Consider the following 19,704-nt stretch of genomic DNA (forward strand, 5'->3'; position numbering starts at 1 on the left):
CTGGCATTCCCTTTTGCCTCTTCCTCCCATCCGCCTGGCAGCACCCAGGATACTGTTCTCCTTGCACCTCCCCTCCCATAAACTAGTGAAATCCCCAGCATAAATGGAAATGTGCCACAAGCACCTCCTTTCAAAACAAAGCATTAACAGTTAATAAGACTTCCCTGTGAAGGTGGTGCCCTGTTTAAGCACCACACAAAGACAACCAGAACATCCCCATTCTTGTGTCCTCCTATTGTTGTGACTTCCCACAATTTGAAATAATAACCTGGCCTTGTGTATGGGAAAAAAACCTGTCTGAAAACAGTCTCCCATCCACCACATTTCACATGTGGCCTAAACTCAAACTCTCATTGATGGTAAATTCTGCCTGAAGAGGAGTTAGGTGAATATTGTCTGTCATCCCCTCTTCCCTGTTCCCCAAGCACACTGCTCTTATCAAAACACCCAGTGCAATCTGTGTGGCAGTCACAGAAGCTCACCCTGTGCATGTACTTTGGCTCACTGGACAAAGGTATTTTGTCTTCTGCATCCTTTGCTGAAACAGAGCATGAGTGGAGGAGATGAGCATCCTCCACTCCCTGCTTCAGTGTCTGTCTGGCCACCACTTGCAGATGAAACTCAGGAACCATCACAGGCCTTATGTCCTCCACTGTGTTCCCTCCCCCACCACTGCCTCAGTTTTCCAAGGTACCCCGTGACATAAAAGCAATTCAAATAAATCATGTAAAAAGATTAGAGGGTATTTCTTGTTATCCAGTCTTTTGAAAAACATAAAAGCAAGGACTGATTTCATTACTTCAATGCATTGTAAGCCACAGGAACTTCAAAACTTGGCCACTGCTTTTTGTTTTGCATAAAAAGCTATCCCAACATTCAGAAGAATTGGCAAAAATATTTTGTTTGCTACTTGTCAAAACCAGATGCTTATGCTCTGTAGGAAAAAATCCTTGCACACAAATTTTTAAAAGACAAGGAAAAAATAGAGAGGGGATGTGGACATAAGAAAACTAAAAAGCTTCTTTCCCTTAAAAAAACCCCAAAAACACACAAGTGCCAAAACATTGAAGAATCTACCCCCAAAACCAAGAAATGTGCACAGGTACAAATAAAGTATTTAGAAAGCCTTTAGTATTGTTTTTAACAGCTTCAAAAACACCCAGAAACAGAATAGACAGAAATACATCTATGTGTGTATTTGCAAGAAGGATGTTTCTATACCAGACAAGAGGAAAACAGCAGATTCATGTAAGGACACAAAGATGAGGCATACAGAATTGTGTCCATAATTTTCCTCAGGCACATGCTGGGTCTCAGAAAAGGGTTTCCTGATACCAGCTGACATCCACACATAAAATGGCATCTATGAGGCTGTACAGTAATTCACAGACACTATCTACAAGAGGATCAGAAAGGCAATCACCACGAAAAATGCCCAAAAGGTGCTTGGGCATCTCAGGCGTTGCCCCTTCTGCTTTTTTCTGCCCAGAGAGAAATATGAACAAAATCATGGAAATGCATTTGCCTGTACATCCAGAAGGGAATGTGTGAAAGAACTGGCCATAGTTACTCTTTTCCCTCCACAACAAAGGAGAATGGCTCACTTTTAAGGGCAGGTATACACCAAGTCTGTTTGCTCTACCAGCCTCATGCATATTTTTATGGTATCTATGTGAAGAATATGCAAATAATCACACATGAAACGATGCCAATTCTTTCCCTCCTTTGTTCTGCATGTAAAAGTTGGAACTGAAAGCACACAACAGAGCAAGTCTTTACTCTGAAAGCTAAGAAACCTGACACAAAGAAGTTATGAAGCTCATTTGAACAATACAAAAAAAATTGAAGAAACTTGAGAAATAGTTGATACAGAATCAGTAGTAGATAGAGATAGTTTTAAAGAAAGCACAAGTAGTGGCTGGAAAACACTTACATCTACAGGAGAAGCTCTGAATCAGACCCAAGATGAGTAGCAAATGTGCAGGAGTGTGACACCTGAAGCCCAAGTCCCAGCGTGAGGATTTCAAAGCAAGAAACAAGGCATGAAGAACCCTTGATGTCTCAGACAGGAACTGTTGCACTCATGCCTAAAGCAGGGCTTGGGAACAGCTGGAAGAGGCAGAGGCTCATGCTCCCCTTTTGGACTGCCTCCAGCCAACAGGAAGAAGATCGTCCAACAGGAATATGCCCCAGGACTGGACAAATTTTTTGTGAAAGCATGGACATGGAGCAGGGCAGGGAGATGCTGCTGGATTGGAAGCACAAGTCTGGAGCCCTGGTTTGGTACAGAGCTCTTGGCATCACAGCATCCAGAGTTCCTGGCAGGTTCATTTGGGAAAGGCAGTCCTTGCCTATGGTCTGTATGGCTGGTGGGGGAAACCCACCCCATTGAGGGCTGCCCTTAGTGGCCTAGCACCATGCTGACCCATGGTGCCCCAAAACAGCCTCCTTCTTTTGGATATTCCCATTCAAATATGCAAAGGCTGAAAGTTCAAGCAGTGAAGGAATACATAATAAATCTGAACAATGAACCCAGAAAAAACCCCAAAGACACAGAAACCATGGCACTAGCTAAGACCCCTACACATGCACACATGGTGACCCATGTCTTGAGAATGGATGCAACACCATGGCTGTGAACTCAACAAGGTTTGTGCCTTCCTTGGCTGTGAAGCCACCAGCCATCCCTGGCTGAGTCCCCATGCTGTCTCCATTGCTGTGTTTCATGGTCACCTCATGGGGTGGCCTGTCACCAGGAAAGCCATCCCTCTAGCCATTTCCCCTTCCCAAGAGGTGCAGCTACCTCCAAAATGTCAGTATAACACTCCTGGCCTCTGCAGCACAAGGCTGAGGTTGTGACTGGCACACTCCACAGCTCCCTGAGCATCACCCACACCAAGATCCAGCACAGCACTGCCCCTCTCTGCTCATCCAGCAAGGCTCTCCCCCCTTCTCTGGCACTGCTCTCCTGCCCTCCTTTGCCTGGCCTGCAGGGGTGGCAACTTTTACACCCTAAAACTCAAGCACCAGGCTACTCAAAGAGAGGAGAGCCGGGCAATCAGCCAGGGAGGAGATGGGGTCTGGCCCACTCAGCACCTCCCCCTCTGCCTCTCCCTGCCTGCTCATCCACAAATGCTGGAGGTCACTGCACATCTCATCCACGATGTCCTGAAGTTTTGGGCTGCTCTTGTCCCTGTACCTCTATGGGCTGGAATCAGTTATTGCCCTCTTACCTTTGAGCGCACAACTGCCGAAGAATTATCTTATCCGTGTTTTACCCTCCCTGCTTCCTTCTTTCACAACTGCCTGATTCATGGCTTTGGATTCAGGCAGCAGCAGCACACAACTGAAAAGCCACAAACTAATAATTAAACGCTTCAGAAGTTTCCCAGTTTATTACAGGCAGACAGTGAACAACAAAATGAGGGCAGAGAAGCCACAAAAACATCAAAGGTCACGAGTCTTCAATATTTTGCCAGTAACAGCAGCACTCTGGCACACAGAGTAGCCAGAAATTCAATCCTCATCCTCCTTAACATTTTTCAGTGCATCTCATCAGAGCATATTGTTTAAATGTATTAGATCATCTTTCTCCCCTCATCTCCCACAGAAAGATTAACAAATGTCAGTAGCTACTATATTCAGTAACAACTTACAACACAATTTGTTATTTTTCAAACAGTTCTTGAGTCTTAAACAAGGGGAAAAACACCTTCTAAACCTGAATATCAAGATTCAATGAGATTATTACTACAAAGCAGCCTTTATAAGCCTTTTGTTTCCAAAATACTAACTTGATTTACTAAGGCTTCTGCCAAGGGACTGCTATTTCCCACCTGGGATCAGGCTTCTCTAACAGTACAGATGATAGGGAAAGATTTAGGTAGTTGCAGCCAGTCTTACTAAAATGACACCTACATTGTAGTCAACAAACCTCAGAGACCTTAACAGGCACGTTTAAATTAAAGAGAGCTGTGTAAACCAAGTTTGGTTTATGGGAAATGGGAAAGGCTTGCTGTAAATGAAACATTTCTAATTTAGAATTAAAACAAGGCAAACCTCTTTGTGATGTTCTTCACAGCACCATTACAAGCAGCATATATATCCCAGTGAACTGAATACAGAGAAGAGATCCTTTAGTAGAACAAAGTAATTTATGTCATGACTATTTTTTAGCAAACATTTATAATACAAGAAGTAACTCAAGGTAGAAAAAGCCTTCAGGTATATTTGGTCACTTCTGGCTGTTATTTCATTCCAGTCTGACACTATTGGAGCCATTCTAAGCATACATAGTTTCAAAGAACATGAACACACAGAATCACAGAACATTCTGAGTTGGAAAGGACCCATAAAGACTATCAAGTCCAATTCTTCAGCAAATGGTTCATGCAGGAATCAAACCTACCACCTTGGCATTATTAGTACCATGCTCCAACCAACTGACCTTTGTTCTGACAGTTTATTTGCCTTAAATATTCACAATATTCACTGATCCAAACTACATTACTCCAGTGTACATATATTTTAAACAGCAAAACTCTTAAAAGAAGAAACCTCATCATGTTTCTTTCAGCACTGATCTTTCTAAGTCTCTTCATCACAGCAGTTAATGTCCAGAAACACCACAGGTATATACAACGTTGAAATTTAAAAAAACAGTTGCACTGATGTATTTATCAAGAACTTCACGAGCACCCACTTACTTGATACAAATAAACTACTTACCTAAAATAAGGACCTTTTATTGTTTCTGCAATTTCTGTTACTCCAAACTAGTATGAGCTTCTGTCAAACTACTGGAGCAACTGGAGTTCAAAGGGAGAAATACTACTACGTTTCCTTCCTAAGAATCCCCACTCTGTATTATTAGAGGTGGAGCTGAAACAATGCTCATTAGCTTCTACCGCGTAAGTCATCATTAACATCTCATTTCAAAGATTATTTTCAGAGGATCCCCAGAGGACTTTGCATTTGTACTGCTTGTTATGGGGCTGGCATCCACGCTGGGGATCGAGACAATTTAGATAAAGAAGGTTTAACCTCCTTTAATATACAACCCATGCCCAACATGTTTTGTTTTAAATTCAGCAGTTCAGAAACACCACTTCCCTCCCAACATAAACACACACACACTGACCTGCCTTTCATCTGTATTGACTTCTGTCATTCCCATGGAGTAACTCTGCAAAAGTTTCTCTTCTTTCTGCAAGTTACTGCTTGCTTTTACCGGAGACGCCGTCTTGGACTTTTCACCAATAATCAGTAGTTCAGGCACATCACAAGCTGCCTGCTGCTTACGAATAGACACCAAGGATATGTTTCTGTCGTTTAAAGTAGCTAAGTAGGACAGTTCTCTTTTCATTTTATTGTCCAGTTTTCTCTCCATTATTTTTCTGGACTTTAAATATTGCAATGCCAAGAAAAACCTTGGCATTATTAGTACCATGCTCCAACCAACTGACCTTTGTTCTGACAGTTTATTTGCCTTAAATATTCACAATATTCACTGATCCAAACTACATTACTCCAGTGTACATATATTTTAAACAGCAAAACTCTTAAAAGAAGAAACCTCATCATGTTTCTTTCAGCACTGATCTTTCTAAGTCTCTTCATCACAGCAGTTAATCTCCAGAAATACCACAGTTATATACAATGTTGAAATTTAAAAAAAAAAAGTTGCAGTGATATATTTATCAAGAACTTCATGAGCACCCACTTACTAGATATAAATAAACTACTTACCTAAAATAAGGACCTTTTATTGTTTCTGCAATTTCTGTTACTCCAAACTAGTATGAGCTTCTGTCAAACTACTGGAGCAACTGGAGTTCAAAGGGAGAAATACTACTACGTTTCCTTCCTAAGAATCCCCACTCTGTATTATTAGAGGTGGAGCTGAAACAATGCTCATTAGCTTCTACCGCGTAAGTCATCATTAACATCTCATTTCAAAGATTATTTTCAGAGGATCCCCAGAGGACTTTGCATTTGTACTGCTTGTTATGGGGCTGGCATCCACGCTGGGGATCGAGACAATTTAGATAAAGAAGGTTTAACCTCCTTTAATATACAACCCATGCCCAACATGTTTTGTTTTAAATTCAGCAGTTCAGAAACACCACTTCCCTCCCAACATAAACACACACACACTGACCTGCCTTTCATCTGTATTGACTTCTGTCATTCCCATGGAGTAACTCTGCAAAAGTTTCTCTTCTTTCTGCAAGTTACTGCTTGCTTTTACCGGAGACGCCGTCTTGGACTTTTCACCAATAATCAGTAGTTCAGGCACATCACAAGCTGCCTGCTGCTTACGAATAGACACCAAGGATATGTTTCTGTCGTTTAAAGTAGCTAAGTAGGACAGTTCTCTTTTCATTTTATTGTCCAGTTTTCTCTCCATTATTTTTCTGGACTTTAAATATTGCAATGCCAAGAAAAAGTTCCACGAGAGCAGTTATTTGGTGTCCTACAACCACGCTTCTTTCAGCTACATTTACAACAGCTTGAAGAGTTCTGCTCATCTAATCCATGTGCTTATTCATCAGGAAATCCCAGATGCAACCTGTGAACCTTATGTAGGCTGCTTGCTGCACTCAGCTACCTGCTCTCCCTGCCAGTTTAAATGTTTCCCACCAATTGGCATCCCTCCTGCTTTCCAAACTGCGTCCGGCACTGCTGATCTCTGCACACGGCGTTGCGGCAGGCTCAGCCAAGGCTGCCTTTCACAAGCTGCTCAAACATGACCTGTGTGCAGCAGCCAGCGTGTAACCAGCCCACACAGACAGGCACCAGTTCCTTGTGGCCTTGTGAACAATCACAGCTCCTGCACAGCGAAAACGCTGTTCCATTTCCTCCTTCTATGAAATTACTGGGGGTTTCTTGGATAAAATGAAGTCCCTTCTAACACTGAAAATATGCCCACGATTATCTAATTAGATAAGGATCCTAGACCAAAGGTCTTTCATTAATTCAGAGCACAAGAGCATTGATTCTTTGTACCAAGAGGGAAATCAAAAGAGTGAGTACAATGCTTACACTTTCTAAAATGTGCCTCTTTACTGTCAGCAAGCTTTACTAAAAGCCGGTGAACCAAACAAAATTAAATAAGCAATTAATGCCAGAAAGGCAAGAAATAAAATATATTCTCCTTAAATTCTCTGGGCAACAGCAGGAACATCTAATTTAGCCAACCAGGCACATAAGCGTTACTACCACTAGAAGTGCCTTGAGCCAAGCCTGAATATATTTCTCTGGGATTGCCCAGAGCAAATTCACAGCACAATGCTAATGCAGTAAGTGGGATCTCCTGTTCCCAAGTCCACAGTAGTGCAGTCCACTTCTGAAGGCACTGCTGAACAGGGCCGTGCATTTATGCATTTATAAGATTTATAAAATACAACAGATGTTATTATTTATTTACCAGCAATTTCCACCCTCCCTGCCTGTGCAGTGACATCACTGCACATGCAAGCCTTAAAAAATTGTTTTAAATTTAATCAGAATCTCTTGAACTTGCTGGAAAAAGTGACCTAGGCATAGGTTAGCACACAGGGTCAAAACCTTAGCATATCTCTGTCGTGTTGTGAAAACCTGAGGGATGAATGACAGACACCTGACAAAAGAATTAGTATAATATTTATAATTTCTATAATGTGCCTCTTTGCCATCAGCTAGCTTTACCAAAATGCAATGACAGGACAAATTCAGATTCTTCTTGCTTCTGAAGGCAGAGGTACACCCCTCACACCCCTGTCACACAGAGACTGGTCCAGAAAGCCACCGCACAGGACATTAGCATCCCAGCTTGTCTCCCTGTCATAACTTCCCCACAACTATGGATCCTCATTTCTTGGGAAAGGAAGGTCTTCTTCCAGGGAAGTGAAACTTCAAATACTGCTGCAGCACTATTCTGCATCATTGTCTTAATATAAAAAGTCTGTGATAGTATTAAACTTTTTTAAAGGGCTATTTTGAAAACATTTTGAGGAATAGCCCTTCTAAAGGGAATTACTACAAAGTGTCTGTGTTTGTTCTGCATTTATCAAACACTTTACTGAAAAATAAAATTGTGCTAAAGGTGAAATAATTTCAGGAATTACTGATTTTAAGTGGTTTTGAAATAAGCAATTGAAAATTTGACTTATGTGAAACATTTCAGTAAAGCGTGTTTAAATACCACTGCTTAGTCTACATACTAAATGCGTATATAAAGTTAAAAACTAATATTCATCCTTCTGAAAGAAAACAGGCCTCTCATCCCAAAGCAAAGATATTCAGAAATACAGCTCTGCTGGTTTTGAAATAAGCAATTGAAAATTTTACAATTTTACTTATGTGAAAAATTTCAGTAAAGTGTGTTTAAATACCACAGCTTAGTCTACATACTAAATGCATATATAAAGTTAAAAACTAACATTCATCCTTCTGAAAGAAAACAGGCCTCTCATCCCAAAGCAAAGATATTCAGAAATACAGCTCTGCAGCTCTGTTCCAAACAACAGCAATTTCAAATTCTTGATTTTCTAAGGGAATAGGAATTCTAGTTTCTGACCATCAATAAAGCATATATTTGATCCACTCATCTCTGACAGTATCTTGGTTATTAAAAATATCCCAAACCCTGCTGAGCATGTTTCTGTAGGTAACTAACATTCAAAACTATGAAAAACACTGTAAAAACAACTCAAGGAATTTTTTCTTCATTTCAGGTTCACCAGTAAAGCTCAGCTGAGACTGACAGAATAACAATATGTTGAATAAATACCTTCTCTCCAATTCCCCTCAATCACCCTTCCCCCCCCCAACTTCTGAGCAACCCTAAGATAAAAAGCTGTTTGTTTCTAATAACAATGGAGAGAAATTCTTGCTTAATGCCCCACAGTCCTTTGCCTTCAGCAGTATTTCTGAATACTGATTTGGAGATATAGAAGAAACACGTGAAGTTGTGCTTTGAGCACATTCAGTTTAAAAGATATTTATTCACATTAAAAAGAAGGATTTGGCTGGGGGGAAAAAAAAAGTCTTGCTATAGTTCTTCAGACAAAAGGGACATAAGATAAATTTAAACCACTTTACATACCTAATTTAGCTGTGGGCTGGAGCAGAGCAGTGGCAAAAGAAACCCATGCAGCTGACAGAGTCTTGAGCAGCTCTTGGAGAAGAGGCTCCAGTCACAAAGCAGAAACCACTGAGAATCTTTTAACACAAAGTAATTCCTATTTACATTAATACACAGGACTGAAAGCTCAGAGGTTCTGCCCCAGTTCAATCACTGCACAACTCTCTTATGGCTCAGGAGACACTTTAGGAAGGGATCCAATATTGGCATCTCAAGGCTGCCAACATCTGCCAGGGAAGTGAAGCAGATGCTTGGAATTAACCTCTGCGATTGGTTGCTGCTGCTGCACTCCAACAGACTGCTACTGGTTTCCAAATTATTTTCTCCATGCTATCTCAATTAATTGCCCCTTTAGAGTCTAAGCTAATTGTGTCAGCTGCAGACTGAGGGTGAGCATTTTACTTTAGGCTGAAATAGGAAAGGCAATAATGCCCTTCTCAGTACCACTCTGATTTAAGCCTGGACTTGGCAGAGCTTAGGATTTTCACCAGGAGGAATCATTCTGGCTTGATAGTATGAAATTCAGATGGCAAACAGAAAACATGCCTGCTGCCTTTGCAGCTTTCTGCTAGTGTTTGGCAACGGTGTTTGCATTTTCAAGTCAGAAAACACAGGACATTCCAAGAAAATTAAATCCCTTTGATTTAAAGGCTCAAAGCTGATCAAACATGGGTTTTCCCCTTTATTTTACCTGCATTATCAGACTACATGATAAACATACAAGAACAATGTGTTCTCATATAAATTTTGTTTCCCAGGTGCATTTATCCTTGGCTTTATAGGATACCCTGGCCCGCATCTAATCCCTCTGCTTCTGTAACCAAAGAAAGCATAAATAGTCTTAACAATGCCTTGAAAGATGAGATGCTTGGGTTGAAGGAAAAAAAATGGGAACTGGGAGGTTAGGGGTTCATATTTCTTTAATCTCTGTGGGGAAAAAGAATAAAAAACAAAGTTCAGTGAGAAGGAGCACATGCGTTGGCTGTAGTTCACCAGGCACAAAGTGCTGCCCACCTTAGGAGCAGAAACACTGCAGGAGGTTGATGTATCATTCCAAGAGAGGCATGAAACAAAGGGTGGAAGAGAACAGAGGTGTTGTAGTCATGCCCTGTTTAAGACAGTGCAGCTAACAGGAACTAAGCCACAGGAATGACTCAAATGGTGAGCAAAAGCTGACCCTTGCTTCACTAACTCAAAATACATATTATTTTTCATACCTCTGCACATGCTAACAGAATAAAACCTGTACATGCTTTAAACATGGAATGACATCAACTTTAACTTTTGCCTTTTTCCCCTCCCTCAAAGAAAACAATATAGATACAGCTTAAGTGGGGCAGGAGGCTAAAGGGGACTCCACCTTTGTGAATGCCTAAGAAGTAGGATTTGAACACTTGGCTATACTGGAAATTTAAAAAACAGTCTTGTATTTGTGACCATAATTTAGCCCAATAGAGGCATTTGTCAATTTAATGTCTTTGTCACCAGCTGTATTATTCATATTTTGTGTACTCACACATGCTTCTCAGATGGTGTATTTATCACTAGCAATCCAGTAACAATCTGCATTTCTGTTGATCAGTAAATTACACTATCTTGTACTTGGCCATGAGAGTTATTGGATGCCACCAGACTTCAGATCTGGCTGCAAAGGCTCATTGGGCACAACCAGACTTCCAGTGAATTGCGCTGTTTGTGCATCTGTAACCATGATGCTTCTCACTGAGCACACCTGGACTGCATTTCTGATGCTTCGAGCTGAATTGGCTATCACTCAGCTGTCCCAAGCCCCTGTGATACCTGAGATCCAGCTGGACTGAAAGGGGGTTATTTTGTGCCAAATCTCCTTCCTCTTAACACAACAGAAAAGTTAGCCTTACTCTTAAGACAACAATCCATCAGACAGACAAGAGGAACCAGTTCAGTTATGTGCACTTCATGTCAGGGCAAAGAGGGATGTATTGGCATTAATACATCACCCTAGAAATCCATTTGAATGTTAATCATTTTCCTGCTCTCCTCTTCAGACATCATTTTAAACCACCACAATCATGCAATCATCACAAAATACAATCATACAATCATCACCAAAATACAATGAAGCATCCAAACAATGACACGAGGTTAAACCACAAGTCATATTTGACAGTATTTTGAGTTATTCCTAATTTGTCTTCAGGGCGCAGTCAGCTAAAATGTTTGAATTCCTCCCCCCTTTCCCAATCTTAGCAGAGTTAGATTTTATTTGGTTTTAACATATACAATTCATCTGCAGGAAATGGAGCATTTAGTTTTAAAAAAAAAAAAAAAAAAGGAGAAGGGGGAAGTAAAGTAAAAACTCACAGTAACATCACAAACAACAGTGCTGGCAACTCACAGGTATCAACAAATTGCTTAAACATTGCTTGAGAGTGAACCTGGGAAACACCCAGCCCTTGTGTGAAACAACTATTTCTCCTCTGTCAGGGCCCTCTTTATATGAAAAGGGAAGTAGTCAGTGAAGGTATCCACTGTCTCTTCAAACAAATCCCTGTGTTTGCTCCACAATCATTTTTCAGTCATTCTAAGCAACTCAAGCCTCCCATTTCCCCCACGAATCAATCAGTCACACCTGAAAGTCCAGTGGAAGCTCAGTCATACTCAAGCTACAGAACTATGTCCTTCATTCTCCTAACTGACATACTTCTTACTGAACACAAAAAAAAGGGCCATACCTCATTTTTATTGAAGAAATAACAAAACTGTCTCTTTACTGACATTTGCACCTAGTTTTGAGCCACAAAATCAGAAAGTACTCTTTGGCCACAGTCATAAGAAAACTGGCAGCAACCAAATAAACAAGTGTTTCTATAGCATAAATGGTATAGATATTTATTTTTACAGATGAAGAAGCATGATCATTATTTCTCACACTACAAGGCAAAAAGGAAACTACAAAAATCTGAAAGACAAGGAAAAAAATTCCTACCTGCTATGAATTAAAATTGCTTAAGAGTTGATGACCTAATTTCAAATCAAATCTGCTCAGACTTTGGCTTCAGTTTTTCAGGAAGCAGACTCAATCTTCTCCAAATATTTAAAAAAGGTTTGTTTGCTCGAAACCAGCGAAACTCAACGAAGTCCCTTGTTTGTAAGAGGGCCCCAAAACGTGTACTGATCTTTCTCATTCCACAGCTTTTCGTATGATCACAAATTGTGTGGACTTGGTACTTTGTCTGCTTTTAGAAGTGTTGGTTTCATTATGATAATTTCTGTTATCTGTTTATACTGCAGAAATTTGTTTTCAAGACCTGGAAACCATGAGGCCGATCTTATTATCACACAAAAAGGCACACCTTTTGGGTCAAGGTTTAAGTGCAAAGAACAATTGCAACTGGCATGAATTAATTTGAGTCAGGATTTCCACTACTGCTTATTCTCCAAGCAGTTTAAGAAGGCTGGCAGAACTTGTCAGGCAGTGCCACAACAAACCCATGATTTTTACTTATGTGTTTCCAACTTAATTTTCTGATCTTGTCCATGATTTGCTCTTGCTCAAAGCTGGTTTTGTCTCACGAAGTGTGTGCAAAAGCTTTTTAGAATTCCATGCAGAGAAAAGGGACCTGCATTTTACCCATTTTAACTAGAATATTTAAAATACAACTTGAGAATAGGTAATATTACAAAAGTAACAATTTTAAAAGACTAATTTAAGAAAACAGAAAGCACTATTTCTTGTAAACTAATATTTGCTGTCCACATTTAGAAATAATCAGTGCTACTTCTGCTTAAAATTTGTAAATTTCTCAGTATTTGTTATAGCATTTTAAAAATATCTCCTACACTTACTTTGATTATATAAAGTGATACGTCTCTGAATTGTGATTTAAGTAAATAAGAGGATTGATTTTTTAAAATATTATTTTTTTTCCCAAAGTAAGCAGCCATTCACCCTGTAGCAGGTAAACTAATAGGATGAGGCACCTGGGACTATGTAAACAGCAAAAAGTACATCATATTTGTACACAATACTGAAAAAGAAAAGGGAAAAAAACCCAAAAAACCAAAAAACCGAAAACAAACAAAACACAAATCAGAAACTGGTAACTCTGATTAAGGTTGTATTTCAGTCAACCGCTCAGCCTCTGAATTAAAGAAATAAAAAGACAAAACAGTATCTTGTGTTTGCATTACAGATGCCACATATAAAATACAAACATACTGTCTTTCTTAGGGCAGGCTAGATATGTAAAGGCAAAACCAAATTCAGTTTCTGTTAACAATGATTTCTGTTTACCTCAGACTGGCAGGATTCACCTACATACACAGAGAGGAGTTTCCAGAAATCCCCAAATCCCTAAGTAAGCTTGAAAGCTGCACTCCTCACCACAGCACCTGGGCTCCTCCAACACAGTGCTGTGAGCAAAATCCTGTCTGCTTTCTCAGTTGTCCAGGCAAAATTCTGTCTGCGAAGAAGAGTTTCCACTTTTTGTTTGGTTATTTTACTTCCTTTTTCCCTGCTCTCTCTGTGGACTGGTTGCAATTATTGGGTAGAAAAATGCAAGGCAGTGTTAGAGCCCTGTCTGTGGTCTCACTCTTACAGAGAGCGCAATCTCTCAGGTCACCCTGTGCCACAGAGCTCAGGTCCAGCCCCACCAGGCTGGCACGAGAGCCCTTCTCACCTGCCTTCCACTTCCTGCCCTTTTGGACTGTGCCACGTGCTGCCAAGACAAGGTGACTGTCCTTCCATGAGCGAGCAACCCACAGCACTGCTCACACGCCTCTGAGCTCAGCATCACTATTGTATTTGCAGGGACCTCGTGGCAGGAAGGAATCATGAATCTGACTCCATGTTCTCAGAAGGCTAATTTATTATTTTATGATACTATATTATATTAAAAGAATAGTAAACTATACTATACTACAGAATACAGAAAGGATACTTAGAGAATGCTAAAAAGATAATAATGAAAGATAATAATAATCAGCTTGGAACTGATTGGCCATTGAGTCAAAATAATTCTCACCGGAAATCAATGAAACAATCACCTGTTGGGAAACAATCTCCAAACACATTCCAAAGGACCAAAACACAGGAGAATCAAATGAGATAAAAATTATTTTCCTTTTCTCTGAGGCTTCTCGGCTCCCCAGGAGAAAAATCCTGGGCAAAGGGATTTTTCATAAAATGTGAATGCCACACATCACCACACTTACAGTGGGAATGAAGGGACACAAGGGCCAGCAGCCAGGACCTCCCCAAATACAGGGCTGCCCTTAGGTGCATTTTTCTTCTTAATTTAGAGAGGGAAGAAGATGTGCCAGCTCTCTGGCTGACAAATGTGAATGCCACACATCTCCACACTTATGGTGGGACTGAAGGGACACAAGGAGCAGCAGCCAGGGCCTCCTCAAATATGGGGCTGCCCTTAGGTGCAGTTTTCTTCTTAATTTAGAGAGGGAAGAAGATGTGCCAGCTCTCTGGCTGTCTGCTCTGCCACAAGCGCAAGAAGCAAGGAGGGGAACCTCTGCTGAGAACATGGAGGAGAGGCTTTTCTGTTTCCAGTTTTCAGAGTTCAAAATTGTACCATATGTGAGCTGCTGTTTAGCTAACTTACATTTCTACAAAAGTCCTGTCAATTATTTGCTGTCCAGGGCTAAGAACTATACAACGGGTCTAATATCTCCTATAAACTTACTCCCATAAGCAAGAGCCAGTTTCTATCAGTGGAAAAAACATACTTCAAATAACTATGAAAGTTAAGTAGAACTTGCCTGCATAAAGACATACTGATTCACTGCAGAGCCTTACAGAAACTAAGAAGGGAAAATAAAAAAAAAATGAAAAAGAAAATATATTTGCTGTCATTGTTTTTTGGGTTTTTTTTAATTTTATGTTTTCTTGGTTCTTTGTGCTGGAACACCCGTTAATTCCCTACTGAATAATGTCACTGGCAGCTTACACTAATTCAGTAAGAATTCAGGTACAAATGTCAGAACTAAAGCAACAGTCAGGGATGAAAGGATCAACACAGGAAACTGCTGCTAATTTTATGCAGTCTCTTCAATACAAACAGTTGCTTTCAAGAACATCCAAGGGACATGGTAATACAGAGTAAACCTTTTTCTGTTTACAAGTATAAAAAATACTGTAATATAAATAAATAATAAATAAATAAAATATCTCAAATATTGAACACCTGGATTGAAATACAGTTAAAATCCTGGTTTCAAATGCAGACATGTTGTCTCAGGCTGTTTCCTGTGACATACTGGCTCATCACGACTCAGACTCACTGTAAAAACAGCATTCATTTATTGCATGAGGACACAGGGGAAACTGGAGACATCTGACTCCTAAAGAAAGAGCTCCTGGGAGCCTGAGGCTGTGAGAAAAAGAAAACACAAAAAGGCTTCCCAACTCTGAAACTCAGTTTATTCAGCTCTCAGCAATACTCTCATTTCCAGAGGTCACGTCAGTCTGTTCTCTAGGCAAAGAAGGTTTCTTCCAAGGACACGTTTAGTCAAAACCAATGCATTCCACAGCTCAGCATAAAAAAAGGTACCAACCGTGGGAGTTGCTGAGCAACCATCTGAGATTTATGAACTCAATTCCTGGAAAGCATAGATGTTAGCCATGGAAAATCAGGCTTGATTCATTTACCATTCCCTCCTGGTACCTCTGCTTATTGAAAGAAAAGGTAGTGCAGCAGGGAACTACTTTTAAGCAGCCCTGGTTTGCTCCCTGAAAGAGAATCTTTGATTGAATCTACTTCATGGGAAAATCACCAACCTTTCAAGCCTTCTTCATCCTTGGAATAGAAATAAGTCAGAGAAGGTGATGAGGCACAGTATCCACAACTCTCATGCCTGGACTAGCCAAACAGCCTCTTCCAACTCCCTTCTGTCCTGCTCTGCAGGCAGTTTCTGGCTCCTTTCTCCCTTCTAATCAGTGCCAAGGAGCCAGACACGAGCACAGAATGCAAATCCTGCTTCATCCTGGCTCCATGTGAAACAACTTGGATTTTCATTCAAATTGCACTTTTCCCTGCTTCCTGAAATAGGCAGAGAGGCACACACAAACACATGTGGCAAAATGCACTTAGAACAAGCCAGTGGAGTGAACAGGTTATGCTCTCAAACTTTTTAAGTTTGAAAAGGGAAGCACTTCACTCAATAAAAAAATTCACTCTGAAGTTTTACAGCTCCTTGAGGACTTTCATAATTGATCAGAGCAGGAGTTAAGGTATGACGGTGAAAGAGGTGGTCTTTCATTATCCCCTTCATGTTCTAATTAGGCACAGATGGCCACAGATATATTATTATCTATCTGCAGAAAGGAGAATGAAAAGCAAAAAGGGCTTGGGTCTGCTATCACAGACCCAAAATTTTGCCCTCAAAAATGGTCCCTAGCTCCTCAAGAATCAAAAGCTTCCACCTGAAAAAGCTGCAACTTAAGATGAGTCCAAATGTTCTTTTGCAAGTTCAGTGATTTTTTCATTAGGGGTACATCATTTGCCATCTCGTTTCTGCCAGTGCTCTAAGTTGCTTGAAAACGTGTCCTTCAGCCACCCTAAAAAATGGCAGATGTTTAGAATTCATGGGAGTTTAAAACACTGTCACAATCTACAGGAACTGATTTGTTTTCCTTCATGGTCCTTACCCAGCGGGGACAATTTGTGTGCAAATAATCTTCTGTTAATGAAAAGATATGGGTTCAACCTGTATAAATTGCCTGGTGATACAAATAAACATGCTTTATGGGCTGTCCTATAAATATAGCTTGTAGATCCACGTTGCTTAATTCTTCATTGCTTCTGCCAAAAAAACCACAGAGGAGCTTTTGCTCACATGAACACCTATGCCCTAGAACATGTAACTAAGAATTAAGAATGTCAGTGAAAAAGAAATTACTAGATTTAATGATATTTTCATTATTACAAGTTATCAGTAAAAACAATGCCACAGTGTTTTTCCCTAGGTATATCAACACCACAATTTCTTATCTATGCTCGGGTTTTGCTACACAAATATTTAGCATAGAACTGCTGCAACTTTATTTCCGCTCCTGTTACTATGCAATGAAGAGCAAATGCACTGTAACGTTCAACAGCCTATCACAAGACACATACAAAAGTGAAAAAACTTACTCTGTATATGAATGATCTGAGATTCCACCTACTAAAAACAGTCCCAGGCATTTTCATGGCTCAGACAGCAGCCCTGAACAAGAGACTTGGTGCTACACAGTGAATATTTCTGAAAGTAACTAACTGTACAAGTATAACAGACCACATGACTGTCATATGAATATCCTTGCACAATATTAATCCAGTCTCTTTCTATTTTACTTGCCAGCGGTTTCATCTTAAGTTATTCATACATGGGCTACTACTCAACAACGAGAGTTAAAAAAATATGCTTTAAAACTGTCTCAAATGTATTGCAGGCATGGGGAGAAAACACAGTGAGTGGACTCTGCTACTTATTCTAAACACTCTTCACTTTAAAAGGCCCATTTGCATGGGCTTTCTTTAGAGTAAGGAGCTTAATAACAAAAGCAATTAAAACAGGACCAAAAAAGCTTACAGAGGCAACAAAAGATTAAAAACTTGGTACATCTCTGGGAAGATGAAAACAAAACTGATTTCATAACAAGGCTAGTTTACTTTTGCTGGCATGTCAGCCTTGTGCAATTTCTACAGTTTTGAATAGTATTCTCACTGCTGGAGTGGGAGCACCACAGAGGGCTCATCAGTGCTCCTGCTAAAGTTCTTGTCAGTACCCTAAATGCATGCATGCAATATCCTCTGCTACATATGAATGAAGGTGGGGAAGTCGTGAAGTGTTGATGACTCAATTAATTAGCTTGTGTTGGACGTTCACACATTAAAGGTAAGCTTTGCAGTCTGCAAGTCTGTCAGCACACGGGTTTCATATTGCTCACATCAGCAGCTGAAGACTTTGTGAATAATGAAAAGCTAACAGAAGAACTTTGAAAGTATTAATACATCTGTTTTTAATTACCACTAGAGGGACTAAGAAAACAAATGAAACTACCAAGAAGATTAAGAGCGTGGGACAATTTTTCTGTGAGGAAAGGCTGAGGGGACTGGGATTGCTCAAGCCTTGACAAAGTTTGACAAGGCCTTCAGTGTGTGAAGGTAGGGTGAAAAGAGGAGCTAGGCTTTTTTCACTGGGGTCCAGTGACAGGACTAGAGGCGCTGGGCACAAACTGAGACATGGAAAGTTCCCTCTGAACATCAGGAAACACTTATTTGTTGTGAGGGTGACCAAGCACTGGCACAGGTTACACAGGGAGGTTGTGCAATGTCCATCCTTGGAGGTATTGTCTGGACTCAGTCCTAGACAATCTCCCTCATTAATTAGTCTTCTTGCTTCCAGGAACCTTTCACCATTATTACTTAAGTCTCATCTTAATTAAGCTGTGACCTGCTGTCCTTCAGCTTCTTAAAGACTTGGTGTAAGATTCATACCTTCCAAGGGAGCGACCATGGACTCCTTTCCAAGTCAGTGGGGAGAAGCATTTTCTTATCTGAAATAGTCTGGACTTCCTGTTCCCTAGAATAACTTGCCTCTTCCTTTGAACTCTGAACTCAGACAATAATCTTCAATAGCTGAAGAAAGGTGTTTGGAGTTCAGAGATGTAAATCCTGCAGAGATCTATTCTGTAAACACTCCACATGCTTTTAAGGCAGCTGCTCTGTCAGGAAAGAGGAAAAATATAAAGGGAAAGAAACAAATACCTGCTGCATCCTCTTTATGAAAGCTGCTGGTTCAGAAATGAAGTGTTAGGCCATGCTTGCTGGACATCCCACAGACCTCCTCCAAATTACCTGCTTACATAGAGACGTCCTGGTAAAACCTACAGTCAGTGGTACTTAGGGCAGTCAAAATATTTAAATAAAAACATCAGTAAAACAACCAATACATTTCTGAGTTTCCACATTTCCAGTTCCACCCCCCAGGCAGAGTCATTCTAAATGGAAAACTCAATTCAGGCAGGTCAGAACCAAATAACCATCATTTAAGCTAGACTTTTCTCACTCCCACTAGAGCAGAGCCTTTTTCTCTCTGCTTCTGGTTATAGCAGTGGCCACATAAATTAATGATTCATCATTTTTCAACCTGCACTCTTCTCATGAAGAAGACACAGGATGACTTTCACAAACATCCCTAACACCTACAAGACCTCAAAATGCAGAGGTGACTAGAACATGAATTAGATCATGCTGACCTCAAAGAGCCTGAATGATCACGGGTTCTGGAAAGGTCTTGTTTAAAGAAACAAGGTTTGAAACTCCCTCAAATTTTGGGCAGCTTCAACTCTGCAAGAGACTGAAGAATGAATTCTCTGGATCAAACTTCCCACATAAAGCATTTTATTATTTTAAAATGGAGAAGGTGGTGGGAGGAAAAGAAGCGTGTAGAAATGTTTTGGATTGTTCTGTCAAAGTCTCTGTTAATCGAGAGAGTCTGATAGTTTGACCCAACGCTTCCCAGGACCCCAGAGATCAGGGTGAGTTCCTTATGTTGCTCCAAGGATGACATTTTAGGAACATGAAGTCTTGACGTGG

The 19,704-nt window shown here is 40.4% G+C and overlaps 1 protein-coding gene across 5 annotated transcripts in view; it reads right to left on the reverse strand.

The window, feature by feature from the left end:
• Positions 1 to 17,347, reverse strand: part of ATP7B (ATPase copper transporting beta) — a 43,735-nt gene extending 26,388 nt beyond the window's left edge. The window contains exons 1-2 of one of the 5 annotated variants that reach the window (XR_005628331.1): positions 6,413 to 6,626; positions 5,141 to 5,392 (exon numbers count right to left, since the gene is read on the reverse strand). Coding sequence is in view for 2 of the 5 variants with exons in the window: in XM_039716723.1 (XP_039572657.1) it covers positions 5,141 to 5,389 (249 nt within the window). In the remaining 3 variants the exon portion in view is untranslated. Of the gene's footprint in view, positions 1 to 5,140; positions 5,393 to 6,412; positions 6,627 to 7,044; positions 7,064 to 13,403; positions 13,750 to 17,256 lie in introns of those variants that run through there. The other 4 variants (XM_039716723.1, XM_039716724.1, XM_039716725.1 and 1 more) reach the window with 4 other exon arrangements.
• Positions 17,348 to 19,704: the final 2,357 nt, after the last annotated feature.

The sequence above is a fragment of the Passer montanus genome, unplaced genomic scaffold (genome assembly GCF_014805655.1).
Source record: "Passer montanus isolate IOZ18808 unplaced genomic scaffold, ASM1480565v1 scaffold36, whole genome shotgun sequence".
Lineage (NCBI taxonomy): Eukaryota > Metazoa > Chordata > Aves > Passeriformes > Passeridae > Passer > Passer montanus.